At 45.7% G+C, this 12,571-nt stretch overlaps 3 protein-coding genes across 12 annotated transcripts in view; 2 read left to right on the top strand and 1 right to left on the bottom strand.

Moving 5' to 3' along the window:
• GALM (galactose mutarotase) overlaps positions 1-1,900 on the top strand; it is a 23,322-nt gene extending 21,422 nt beyond the window's left edge. For 5 of the 6 annotated variants that reach the window (XM_053972369.1, XM_053972372.1, XM_053972366.1 and 2 more), the window contains one exon: positions 1,474-1,900. Coding sequence is in view for 1 of the 6 variants with exons in the window: in XM_053972372.1 (XP_053828347.1) it covers positions 1,474-1,515 (42 nt within the window). In the remaining 5 variants the exon portion in view is untranslated. Of the gene's footprint in view, positions 1-484; positions 551-1,473 lie in introns of those variants that run through there. The other variant, XM_053972370.1, reaches the window with a different exon arrangement.
• On the bottom strand, positions 1,198-7,782 carry LOC128804549 (serine/arginine-rich splicing factor 7). Of its 2 annotated transcripts, XM_053972373.1 has the most exons (9): positions 7,528-7,782; positions 7,015-7,195; positions 6,704-6,880; positions 5,741-5,815; positions 5,549-5,650; positions 5,130-5,183; positions 3,029-3,073; positions 2,417-2,452; positions 1,198-1,511 (listed from the first exon to the last, which is right to left on the bottom strand). In XM_053972373.1, the coding sequence occupies exons 1-9, from the start codon at positions 7,775-7,777 to the stop codon at positions 1,457-1,459; spliced, it is 975 nt and encodes a 324-aa protein (XP_053828348.1). In that variant the 5' UTR covers positions 7,778-7,782; the 3' UTR covers positions 1,198-1,456. The 2 variants fall into 2 exon arrangements, with proteins under 2 accessions (XP_053828348.1, XP_053828349.1); XM_053972374.1 differs by lacking the exons at positions 2,417-2,452; positions 3,029-3,073.
• GEMIN6 (gem nuclear organelle associated protein 6) lies at positions 7,335-12,571 on the top strand. Of its 4 annotated transcripts, none has more exons than XM_053972375.1 (3): positions 7,335-7,446; positions 9,283-9,428; positions 11,264-12,571. In XM_053972375.1, the coding sequence occupies exons 1-3, from the start codon at positions 7,363-7,365 to the stop codon at positions 11,640-11,642; spliced, it is 609 nt and encodes a 202-aa protein (XP_053828350.1). In that variant the 5' UTR covers positions 7,335-7,362; the 3' UTR covers positions 11,643-12,571. The 4 variants fall into 4 exon arrangements, with proteins under 4 accessions (XP_053828350.1, XP_053828353.1, XP_053828354.1 ...); XM_053972378.1 differs by lacking the exon at positions 7,335-7,446 and adding an exon at positions 7,797-7,883; XM_053972379.1 differs by lacking the exon at positions 7,335-7,446 and adding an exon at positions 8,137-8,258.

The following is a 12,571-nucleotide window of genomic DNA, read 5'->3' as shown; positions in this document are numbered from 1 at the left end:
CCTGGAACACCAATGGCCATGGTGAGCCCCAGAGAGGATCCAGGCACAGCCAGGACCAGGAATAAAGGCCAGAGGATGCTGCAGCAAACAGCACCTTTAGGATCTGGACTGTTGAGTCATCCACCAGAAAAGCTTCATGCAGTCATTATTAACAGGAAATCTGTTTCTTGGAAACCATGCTTTACCCCAGGTGTAACAAATTCATCTTGTAACTTTATTTAAGCTGTTCTGCTGTGGTTTACACAGTGGAAGCAAACTGCTATGATAGATTTCATTGGAAGCCCAAACAGGCCTGGCTTTCCATTTCAGTGCTTACTTGCTGCTGAAACTGGCCTTTATTTCTGCTAGATAGCCAATCCCAGCAAAAAGAAAAGATGGTTTGCACCCCTCTGCCTACCAGGTTTTTGTTCACAGTCCAACATTGTTGCCAGACCCTTGCTGTGATCTGTATTGAAGTGCTGTATCATGCAATTCCTTCATACAGAATGAGGACAACTGGACACACCTATACACAAATAATGGCTCCTGCAGGTTGTGTATTTGCTGTAAGAAATTGGGATCATTCAACAAAGCCATCTCCAGGATATGGGCTGCTTGACAACCATACCAGTTTCTGTGAAGCCAGTTAGAACTCCTGAGGGCAGCTGAGAATCTTTCATTTTAAGGACCTTCCCTCAAAAAAGGAAAACACACCTTGAGATATTTTAAAAAGTTTTCTTTACATCAATTACTAAAAAATGCAACAAGTGAAAGTAGCAATTGTCAAGTTATTAATTATTTCTATTACCTTTAGAGGTTTCTGCAGATGTTATTTGCTTAAAAGATGTGTTTTGGAGGAAAGTTTATCCTTAGATTTTTGGGCCATGTGGTATCAACAGTCAAACACCAGAGAATTAACTTTGCAGAATAAGCAGATCAGGCAGAAAAATGAATGCCCTCTAAATATCAAGGAATGAAAAGGGCATATGCAAATTTTTATCCATCTGCAGACAGAGATGGATTCTAAATTCCATTTCAAGGAGAACAGGAATCCTTTCACCAAAGACCATTCAACAGTAGATGTGAAAAGTGACTACCTTGAGAAGACACCAGCTGGGATTAGTGATTCCCATTTTTGACATTTTTCATCCACGTTACATGGCACACAGCTAAAATTACCCAAACGTTAACAGAAGCAGCAGGGTTACTACAGAGAAGTTTTAGTTAAAAATACACATTTTATTTCAATGTGCCAATAAAAAAGTCCCACATTTTTGTATCACAGGAAGTTAATTCATACAATAAAAAGAGACCTGTGCTAGTCTATTGGTGTGACTAACTCAGAAGACCCAGATCATGCCAAATTTTAGTTGATATACTCTTCTATCTACATTCTTACATTTACAAAGACACCACAGAATCCCTTATAATAATGTAAGCAAAATAACTTTCTTCCTAAAAGATTAACTTCATAACTTTAATCCATTCTTTCAGGACTTGCACTTCGTTGAGGGCTTCCTGATGGTGAACGGCTGAAAGGAAAACAATCCACAATTAACATTTCATTACTTGGGAATCACAAATACAGGAAAAAGCAACAGGAGTATACCAGACTCTGGCTCTCTTTAAGAACTTTTTGAACAAAATAACCAATCACTACCGACAAAAGTTAACAGGTTGATAATCTGGAGATAACACTTTTTTTCTTTACTGTTATTTTTAAAATGAGATCACTGTAAGGCCATCTAAAGGGTATTACTTATAGTGATCTCCAAAGGAGCAAGATACTTCTTCACTGTTCTGATACAGCAGCTTGTCAAAACCTATCACGGTGATCACTCAACATTTATGAGTATTCTTTGATGCCCTTGTGATTGTTTGACACTGAAGTTGTAAAAATGATCTATTAAAGAATTCTAATTAGGGAAAAAAATGCTGCTGATTCTGTCACTCCACATATTCTACACATTACTCTGTGCATATACACAGAGAGAAAACTATTTACTGACTTAATTAACAGCAGTGAACGTAACAGGCCTGATCTTCCATTCCTGACTGATGTGCCAGGGTACTCCACTCTACCTTCCCCAATGTCAGTGTAGCTTTTAATGAGACTGAAAGCTGATTTCCTACATTTATTCTATGCTTTAAGCTCATCAGTCTCTGTGCAATAAAACTGTCAGTTTTATTGGAACAAAGCAGAACAAAAGGAACAGGGGAGCAGACAAGACACTGCTACATAACCCTGAGCATTTATCACGTATACATATTGCCATATAGAAAGCCACAACCACAATATTATTGCTGTGAAAGAGATCTCAGCAAAATACCTTTCCAGTACTTTCCTACAAGCAGCAAACTCCTCAGCAGAGATCAGTGCAGACACTAAAATGCCAGCTCTATGGAGTCTATGCTATTAGTAGGGAGACCAACGTACCTTCTCTTTGGAGACGGCGACCGGGACTTCGACCGGCTGCCAAAACAAAACAGCATCAATGCAGCTTCAGTGTCAAAAGCAACTGTTATGTTTAAAAAACCCCCAACCTATCAGAAAGCAAATCATAAGGAATCTAGCCAGGTCTTTCCCATGGTAGTTTTCAGATCAATTTTTACTCTGACAGGGATTCTCCATTTATTTAGTGTGGAGATGCATTTTAAGCAACTTTCTTCAGTAGACAAACAGAAAAACAAGGGGTGGTACTAAGGTGAGGCTTTGAGAAAAGCAACATCACCAGATTGCTGTTTTAAGAGAAGCATTAACACAGCTCAAGCTCTTTGTCTGATGGATAGAAAAATTTAACAGCACTGAGCACAAAGGCACAAAAAATTAGTACTGTATTGGAAACCACAAAGAGTTAAAGAAAACCCAGAGACAGGTAAGGAACACATTCCCAAGAGCTGCAGATGAAATGCTGTAATTTCTGTCATATCATGAAGATATTAGCTGGGGACCCATGCTAGGGGGATATTTTTCTAAAGGACCAGGCTCTGTTAATCATGCAAACCTAAATTTGAGATGCTGCTTCAGGCTCTATGTGTGTGTGCTCACCTCTTGGCTGGCGAGCCAGACTTTGATCTGCCATGAGACCTAGACCTGCAAGGAAAAAACCACAGCTCAGCAGGGAAACAGAGCATGCAAGTTCCCACATTTAGGACAGCAGGATTCACACTCAGTGGATAAGCACTGTCATGCTGAATACACAGAATCCTGCAAGTTTCCAGGGTTTTGCCTGTTAAGTTTCCAAAGAAGTCTTTTTACATGGATGCTGCACATGCTGCTCTGTACTTTGGTCCCTAGCTGATGACCACTGTTTGCTGATGCAGGTGGCAGGAACACAGGAACAACCCAATTCCTGACCGGTATTTTCAGAAAGCTAATAAAAAGCCATGCTCTAAACTTGCAGGTTTTATTAGACTTGAGTGGCACCTGCCACTGCAGTTGCAGACAGCTGCAGACAGCTCATTCCTAGAAGTATCTTCTCTGTGAAGTTCATCTTATATATCCACTTACTTCAAGTATTTTTTTTAAATGTTTGAACTTAATCCTTATGAAAAAAATGTGGAAAATGTCCACCTTTGAGGCTGCTGCACCAGGGGAACACGAATACTGCCTGAAAGCCTCAATGAAATTTTGAGGTCCCCCAAGAAGTGCTCTACATTCCACATCCAAGGCTTTCCACAACAATTTCCAGATGTGTGCTGTGACACTGTCAAACCAGCCAATGTAATGTACTCATTTAGTCGGTCTCCCTCATGAACCCAGAGCCTGTCTCTAAGTGCAATGCATTCCTTGGACTCTTTTTGTAAAGAAATAATCTTTCAATTACATAAACACAATTCTTTTGCCACTTCTGTCTAGTTGTGCATCTGTAACTTCCTATGCCTCAGTCGCTTAATCCCTACTTACAATGCCAAGTGTCACACAATAGTCCAGAAGTGTCACTACAAGTATCCTTTACCCTGCAGAAAACCAGCATGGTACCAAAAAGAGAAAACAGTGGTGGTAAAATCAAGATGTTTTCCTCTTTGAGAGTCTGACTGTAGCTGTTTCTGGCTCACCCCTGACAGTGGACAGTGATAAGCCATGATTAAGTCACGTTGGAACAATCAGCACTAAGATTGAACGTGGTTTAGCCACAGGTGTACCCAGCCAGAGAAATGCACTGCTCTACTGCTTTGGGCAACCTTCTCTCTCTTTACCAGCTTCTGGACTATCTGTGTGAGTTTCTGCACTTAATGAAGCCATCTGGTCTTCATCTTTCCCTTAAAACTCCCATCATTGCTTGCTGTCCATCCTCAGAAAATGCCACCTTCAGCTGTGGGCTTTTCCACCTGCTCCCTTTAGCTGAAGCCATCCTGTATTTCCCTGTGTTTCCTCATGGTTGACTGTTCCCTGTTTCCAAGAGCAGCCATTAAAACCAGCACAGCAGGCACAGGGATAGGCTGGGCCATAAGCAATTCCATATCCAGAGCAGAATTTCCATTTACTCTTGTTCTTGTCTAGGGCACCCAGTCAGCCCTGCTGCCAGGACAAAGCTCCATGAAGCACAGGCTGCACTTACTTACTATCAAGTAAAGTTTAAGGGAACAAATAGCATCCTGTGTTCCTTTAAAGTATGACTGTTACTCTTGTGACACATTTATTGGTACACAGTAATTCTGACAGGTGTTTATCTCAAATCAAGATCAGCTCCTGCAGACTGACACTGATATTCAACAGAGCTGGAACTGCAGCTGTAACACTCAGGACACCAGCAAGCCCTTCAAGACTTGCCTGGCTGCAGACAATGAAGCATTAACACACTACTGGAAGGGCATCCTGCTTTCTTGGAAGAATAATGGGAAGAATCCAGAGTCTTGTGTGTGCTACACAAAGAAACATAAACTTTTGAGATTAATTCTACATTTCTTAGCTGTTAATGCAACCTGATCAAACCAGTATTTCTGATGACTGTGGTGACCTAGAAGTTACTGGTGTGCAAAAGAAAAAAAGAGGAAGAACAATCTTCTACACTGCATTTTAAAACTACAGACTCCTAGATTAGTAGTGGAGGGAGAACACATCTTTTCCTGGAAAAAACCCTTAACAGTTGTTAGAGAGCCTAACGAGACTTTTAAGCAACTTTTACCAACTACCTATAGTCACATACCTGCTTCGGGGCCATGTAACAGATCTGGATCTAGATCTGGATCGTGATCTAGACCTGAAATTAAAACATTGAGATAAATTAAAATTAAACCAACTCAAGAAGAAGTGATGACAATTACAGCACTATATAAATTGTCTACTTGTGAACTTAAGACTTACATGATCATACACCTACATGATCATTAGACATTTTAGACAAAGAAATTCAATCATGGGAGATGCCACTGTCTCAAGGTAAGATCTCAAAACTCATTAGTACGCCTGTAAATTTAACTAGGATTATCAGAAACTTTTTAAAGCATGCTGACTTCTAGAGGTCAGCATCTTTTGAAATCTATTATTCAATACCTTTTGGAGTCTAATTAAAACAAGAAAACACCAACAAAAATAAACCACACAGTAAAAATTAGTCCTAATTACCTTGATCTCTTCAAGGAAGCCGACCGCGACCGGCGGGGAGACACAGACCTGGACCTACGAGGAGACACGGACCTGGACCTACGATAGGAAGCTGACCTGGACCTGCAAAGAAACCAATTCCAAGAGTTGTTCAAGTGTAGCCTTTTCTGGGCAGAAGAAGGCAACAGGAATAAAAGACAATCTCAAACACACCTCCTACCACGGCTGCGGCTGCGTGACCGGGAATATCTTCTTCCTCGGGACCTCGAGCGGGATCTGGACCGGGACCTGGGTTTAGGTTAGAAAAAACAGGTATCAGCAGACAGCTGCAGCAACCCGCACGTGTGAGGCCCTGCTGAAGTCAAAACTTTTTTCAGACAACTAAAGAACTAGCATCTGTCAGTTGGAAAAATGTCTGGGCCTACTTGTCTTGAGCATTTTTACTACCTAGAAAAATGTTAAAAGCTGAATTACATTGCAGAATTACATTAGAATAGAAAACACTGTAATGCGTATTTAAAATAAACCTTGCAAGTTTGCAGGTCGACCCTCTTTGGCCCAAGGTCTAGCAGATCTAGACGATCTAGAAGTATCTATAGGCGAGCGCTGCATCTAGGTAGGTGTTCTCTTCAATCTAACGACGATCAAACTGACAGCCCAATGAGCCAGGGTGAGGCTTGATTGACGCAAGAAGATTTTTCTAGGTGGGAATGTGGTCAATCTGGTGTTCCTCTTTCTAAACCGGAGGGGGGCCCCAATTGAAAGCCAAATTTACTGTTACGGCGGTCACCGTCTCAAATTTTCTGCCCTTAAAGAATAAGGTGAAGCTACGTGTAGATGGCTCGAGGGGATCTGGCCTCTTATGCTGATCACCTCAAGGTCTAGGAGGATCTTAAGTGTCGGATTTGCAAGGCGCCTCAGCATGAAATCTTAAGGCTCGTGACATTCTGAATCAAGGCGACTGACTCAAACGAAGAAACCTGAAAGGTTTTGACCAGGTTGATTATTAAGATATTAACATTTGATAGAAATAGCAACAAATTGTAATATACACCTATACATTTATTCTAGCGTTAAAGTTTAAAGAAAACTGGTGTAACATTGTGTTCTTTGCTAACAAGAACTACACAAAAGCGAGCTGGCGAAGCAACGCGGCCGCCCCGGCCCCGCACGTACCTGCTCCTCCTTCGCCGGCTATAGCGGTGACAGTCATAGGCATAGTGGCCTTTCTCACCACACTCGTAGCATCTGTCGTTGGGGTCGAAGGGGCGCCGGGCAGGCGGCCGGTCGTAGCGGGAGCGGCGCGGCATCCCTGTGGATACTTCCACTCGGACCCTGGAGCCGCAGATCACCCTGGAACGAGTCCACACGAAGGGTCTGGGTTAAACCTTTCAGTCCGTGACAGAGCTACAAGAGCACGGGGACCAGCGTGACAAACCCCGATTCTCTGTCAGCGGCCTCGGCAAACACGCGAAACGGACACGTACTTCCCGTCAAGTCCGCGGACAGCATCTTCAGCATCCCGGGGGTCTTCGAACTCCACGAAGGCGAACCCCGGCGGGTTCCTGGCGATCCACACGGTTCTCAGCGGTCCGTAGTAGCTGAAGGCTCTCTCCAGCTCGCCTTTGCCGGCGCCCGTGCCCAGGTTCCCCACGTACACCTTGGTCTCTGCGGGAGCGGACCGGGGCTCAGCGCGGGGCCGGCAGCGGGCGCGGCCTCAGCCCCTCCCCGCCCTCCCCCGGCCGCCGCCATCTTGTCCGCGCGGCCCCTTCCCGCCTTCACCGCGAGCGCCGCGCGCCCGGCCGCGCGCCCTCCCCCACGGCCGCTGACGCAAAATGGCGGCGGCGACAACGGCGGCGGCGGCCGCATCGCCTTCCTCCCCTCCCCGCCGGCGCCCGCCGGCCGCCGAGCTCCCCGCGGTAACCGCCTCTCTCCCAGAGCCCTCTCCCCTTCCCGCCCGCGCAGCCGCCCGCCGCGCGCGGCCCCCGGGGAGCCCTCACCGCCTCCATAGCGGCCGTAACGCGACATCCCGACGGCTCCGCCGCCCGCGGGCACGCGCACGCGCCGCCGCACGCGCCTGCCCCCTGGCCGGCTCCCCCGCCCCTCCCGCGCCGCGCGGAGGCGCGCATGCGCGCGGGGGCGGGCTCCCGAACGGGAACTGGGGCCTGAAATAGGAATTGCGGGAGTCAGCGGGAACGGGAGAGCCTTTCCCTGGGAAAGCGGGCTCCCCGTCCTGCTGCTGGTGGTCATCTGCCCGATGGGAGTAAAGGCAGCAGGGCCTTTCTGTCCTGGCATCTCCTGAGTGGGAGCGATCCTTGGACGCATCCCGTATTGGAGGTGATATCCCCATCAGCTGGTGCGTAGCCGCCTCGAGTGCAGGCCAGTGCTTGTTCTTAGAGCGAAAACAATTCGATTTGCTCTCCCCGCTTTCTAATAGATGAGATGTGGCTGAAAGGAGGCAGTAGCAGTGGCACAAGCCATTCATACACAATCCCTGTAGTGCTGGAGAGGCTGAATTGAGACTCTCAAAGGGAAAAAAAGGAAATAGCTCCTTTAAGCCTGCAATATATGACGGTCTCATTTTATACCCTTTATATGTTTTGTGTTAGCGCTTTCAAAACCGTTGCATGCTCGCGTTCACAAATTCCTAACGAATCGCCGAATCGAGGGCCAGCAGCTTGTTCGGTGCATCCACAGGAAACTCTGTGTGAGTGCTGCTGGAACAGAGCAGGTGTGGGCTGGGAGCGGGTTTTGGAATCAAGCTTCTCACCTTCACGGCAGAGCTTGCTAAAAGCGACTCAACAACCAGGCAGCAAAAATACCTTATTTTTACGTAGCAGATGCACAGAGCGCGCACCTACCCCTATTAACGCACACGGACGAGGCACGGCCCGGCATGCGCCAGCAGGAGCATCCCAGGAGCAAATCCGGCTCCAGAGGGGCAGAAGGCAGCGGCATTGAAATGCCACACGGCCCCCGGCTCCTTGTTTTGCGACCTGGCCCGAGGCGTGCAAACCTCTGTGTCATTGATGTGCCCCCCTCCCCGCAGCTGTAAAACTCCCCACGGGAGCATTTGGTGCGGAACCCGGGCCGGGGGAAGGCGCTCGGTGCCGCCCGGGGCAGCTCCAGGGGCCCGCAGCGGGAACGGGAACCGGGGCCGGTGAGCGGGAAAGCGGGATGGGGAACGGGGGGCCCGCGGCTCCCAGCTGGGCTGTGCAGGCTCTTCCTGCCGGGAAGGCATTCCCGAGGAACAAAGCGCCCTCCCAGCCATCGCTCTGCGGGGGGAGTGCTGGGCTGGGAATGCTGGACGGGGGAAAAGAGTGGAACAGCAGCTGCTGGTGCTCCAGCGGAGGGGATGAGGGGAGAGCCGGGTGGATAACGCTTATCCACAGGCGGTGGAAGGGCTCGGGCACCCGTGATGCGCCAGGGCACAAAACAAAGGCGCTGAACTTCCACCTCCAAGGTTTTGTAAGAAGGCACAGCGATAGGTGGAGTGTTGGATGCAACGGGAAAGCGTAAGGTTACCACAACAGTGGGGTTTGAGGCTTTGCTGTGTGCCTTTAAAAAGTGGACTCCGTGGGGAATTACAGAAGTGCAGCTTTATGCAAACCGCTTGTGTGAATGTCTGCTTTAAAAAAAAAAAAGGGCAAATTTTGCTAAAGACAAATCTTTACACGGAGACAAACACAGTTCTGATGTGAAGAGCAAAGCAAAAAGATTGACTGCATCTGCTGATTGATCTGGTTGTTTTCTAGGTCCTGGATGTAGGAACTATGAATGACTGGCAGAGAAAAAGCCCTCTAGATTGGGAAACATATGTGAACAAATTGGTGAAAGTTGTTGCAGTTGAGAAACATGAATATGAAGGATGGGTTTTAACAGTTGACCCAGTTTCTGCCACGTAAGTACCAAAGCTTTTATGAAAACAAGATTTTTAGGAGGAGAAAAGATTCCAAGGCTGAAGCAAACTTATTTGGAGCAAAAATGGCATGTTATCTTGTTAAGTTGCAGCTTCTGCTGATGGCTGCAGCAGCCTCCTTATCTTCTGTTTTGTACTTCCTGTGCACCTCATCTCTGGCTGAGCATGGCAAACTAAAAAGTCCTTGATTTAGAATAAGCACTGCTTAGCAACAACCAAAATATCAGTGTGCTAGGAATGTTATTCTCACTGTAAATTCAAAACTCAGCACTGTGCCAGCTTGTAGGAGAATTGCTAAAAAATCAGCTCTCTACCAGCTGAATGCATGTGTTCAAGGTGAAGGTTCACAGCTTGCAGCCAAGGCTTCAGCAAACCCAGCTCCTCATGCTAAGCAAGTAAAGCTAAGTGAGCAGCATATTAAATCACACAGGATTATAATTCCAAGTGACTTACTCTTATTTAAAACTTATACTATTACCTCTCAGCAATCTGTGTGCTAAAGATTGCTTTTGGTAATATACCAAACCCTGCTTTACGAAGAGTGCTGGAGTGCTTTCAGTAGTTTAGGTGTTGAAATCCTTAGCCTTTGTCCAGAGTTCTTGCATTGGTGCCTGGCTTTCCACTCCAGCCAGACACCCAGGAAGGTGTCAAGGCTTCTTTGGAGAGCAAGCAAGGAAAATCAGGGGCAGTGGACAGAAAGTGGTACCACACATCTCTGGTATCCCAAGTGAGTAACTTGAAAAGAGGGTTTGAAAGGCAAAATGCACCAGGGAATGAGCAGAAATTTGCCTCCTTGCTGCTAGAGCTCTTTCATACCTTATTGGATGTAAGCTTGTCCCACATGAACACAGGCTGGAGGCTGAAAACTAAAACAGTCAGCTTCTGACGTGTTTCAGAAGAATTGGTTGTTGCTTCAGCTCTGAAGTAGCTCCAATAATCTCCTGAAGTTTCCTATCATTTTGGTAAGGAAGGTGCATGCAGCTGTGAGTGACTCTGGTGATGCTCCAGGCTGAAATCAAGGCACCTCTCACTGGACACATCCCAAAAAGTCATTACTTCCACTAATAGTGACAATAATAGGCTAGCGCAGTGCTGGCATCAATTTCTGGAATTTTGCTTCCCACAAGAGGAATAACACAGTTTCTGATGCTGTTTATTGATATATGAGGGAGAGATCCTAGAAATATAACCAGCTGTCTTCCTACTTGCATTTTAGGACTTCTGGGATGCAAGTGCCCTTGGGAAAACACCAGGCTTCTACGATGTGAGCCTGAGCCTTCGTAGTGTGTTCTGTTGTATTTTAATTTCATAAACTGGCAACAGTCATTTAAAAAAGTATTCTTTTGGCAATGATCAATAAATATTACTGTTTTTTCATTAAAAGGTTCTGGTGTTGTTAGCTGCCTTCAGCATTCAAAGTGCTTTATGTATGAAGGTATCACTGTTTCTGAATGTTGAAACGTTTTAGGTTCTTCAGCAGTGTTGGGAAAGCTGCACAAAAATATTTAGATTTCCAGACTTCATTTTTTCGAAGCAAAGTGTACATTAATATTCTGCTTGATAGTGTCTAGAGTAGTTTCAGATTCAAGACCAGCAATTCCCTGCAGAGCCCCACATTTTTTAGGTATTTTAGGTATTTTTAGGTATAGTATTTTGAGGGTATAGCAGCATGCTTTTGAAAGGAAAATGCTGGGTGCTGGGTATTGCCTAAATACCTGGGGTTAGGCTGATGCTAATGAGCTCTTAATCTCCAAAACCTTGGAGGCTGCTTCTCAGTCTTAAGAACAGGAATTCACACAGTCTTCTTTCCTGGACAGCATTGTCCTCGCAACATTCCCAGAGAACGAGACAGGATCCATATCATTCGTCATGGGCCACGCCGTCCGAGAGGTCGAGGTCCTGCAGGAAGGGGACAGCGACACGAAGCAGCACCTCGCTCGCATCCTCGCGCCCGAGGAAAGCCAGGCCTACAGCCCGGAGGAGCTGGAGAAGAGGAAGAACGCCTTGAAGATGTGGCTGGAGACGAACCACATCCCCGTGGGCGAGCAGGGGGAGCTGGGCAGGACGCTGAGCGTGGCGGGGGTGCTGACCATCGAGCCGCCGTACGGCCCCGAGCAGTGCAGCAGCGCCAACGAGATCATCCTGTCCCGCGTGCAGGGCCTGCTGCAGGGCTACCTGCAGCAGCAGCAGCGCTGAGGCTGCTGCTGAAGCCTTTCTCTCTAGGAGCCCTCCTGTTTCATTGACTCCTGGGTGTCAATGGTCACTGTTTGCAGAAAAAGCTGCGTTTCGGGTACTTTTTGTCTTTTTTTTTTTTTTTTTTTTTTTTTAAATGTAAAGGAAGGAATAAAACAAGAAGTATAAACTCAAAGCACAGGCGGTTTTTTTTCATGTGCTGTTGTACTAAGCTGATTTATCAGTTTAATTTCTCGGTTTAGAGTTCTTGTAATGGTATTGTAAAAGGTGATATATAATACATTTAAACTGTTTTCCCTTTAAAACTAGTTTAATTATCTAGTGCTGAATCTGTTTAGCAGATTCTTCTTTACTTTTTTATAGAATTATGACATCTGGACTTCCCAAACCAAATGAAAAAAAATGTTCAGAAAGCTGTTTTGTTGTTTTCATTGCTGTTTGTTTGTTTTTCCTATTACTGTTTTCCTAGTTTAGAACACAAATTACAATGCACGTCTGAGTTTGTAAAATTATTAGGGAAGGTTAGCAGGCAAATAGCAGGTTTAAAAACCTATCTATATTTGTTGTTTTTGAGCAGCAGTACTTGGGAAACCAGTGTTCTGTAAAAGGAAAACGTGTTGCAATTCAGTAAGTTTGTGTTTCTTAATGCTCTGTTTCTAGTTTATGCCAATACATGATGCAGGAATCATTATGTGATTATTCCTGAGATTATTAATGCAGTGAGGAACATTTAGAACCCTCATTTATCTCAGTATATTTGTTCTGCCTTATTAGGAGATAAGCACATTGGTGTGCTCAAATGCAGCTGGAAAGTCTGCCTAACCCTTGTTCTTAAAAGGCTCTCCCCATTTGTGCTGGCATTTACCTACAATTACTTTTCATCTGTCAGGTTTGTGTTGATTTTTTCTTAAAAAATGTCTGCTGCACATCCA

Source organism: Vidua macroura, chromosome 3 (genome assembly GCF_024509145.1).
Source record: "Vidua macroura isolate BioBank_ID:100142 chromosome 3, ASM2450914v1, whole genome shotgun sequence".
Taxonomy (NCBI): Eukaryota; Metazoa; Chordata; class Aves; order Passeriformes; family Viduidae; genus Vidua; species Vidua macroura.
The sequence above is the reverse complement of the archived record's forward strand: the minus strand, read 5'-3'. Positions and strand labels throughout refer to the sequence as shown.

Bases quoted from the DNA above. Each gene is read 5' to 3' on its own strand.
- GEMIN6 (XM_053972375.1), top strand. From the start codon at position 7,363: ATGGCGGCGGCGACAACGGCGGCGGCGGCCGCATCGCCTTCCTCCCCT. The intron at 7,447-9,282 runs GTAACCGCCTCT...GTTGTTTTCTAG, and splicing joins CGGCCGCCGAGCTCCCCGCG to GTCCTGGATGTAGGAACTAT. The intron at 9,429-11,263 runs GTAAGTACCAAA...TTTCCTGGACAG, and splicing joins GTTGACCCAGTTTCTGCCAC to CATTGTCCTCGCAACATTCC.
- LOC128804549 (XM_053972373.1), bottom strand. From the start codon at position 7,777: ATGACCACCAGCAGCAGGACGGGGAGCCCGCTTTCCCAGGGAAAGGCT. The intron at 7,196-7,527 runs GTGAGGGCTCCC...CCGCTCCCGCAG, and splicing joins TTACGGCCGCTATGGAGGCG to AGACCAAGGTGTACGTGGGG. The intron at 2,453-3,028 runs GTGAGCACACAC...TTGTTTTGGCAG, and splicing joins TCTGGCTCGCCAGCCAAGAG to CCGGTCGAAGTCCCGGTCGC.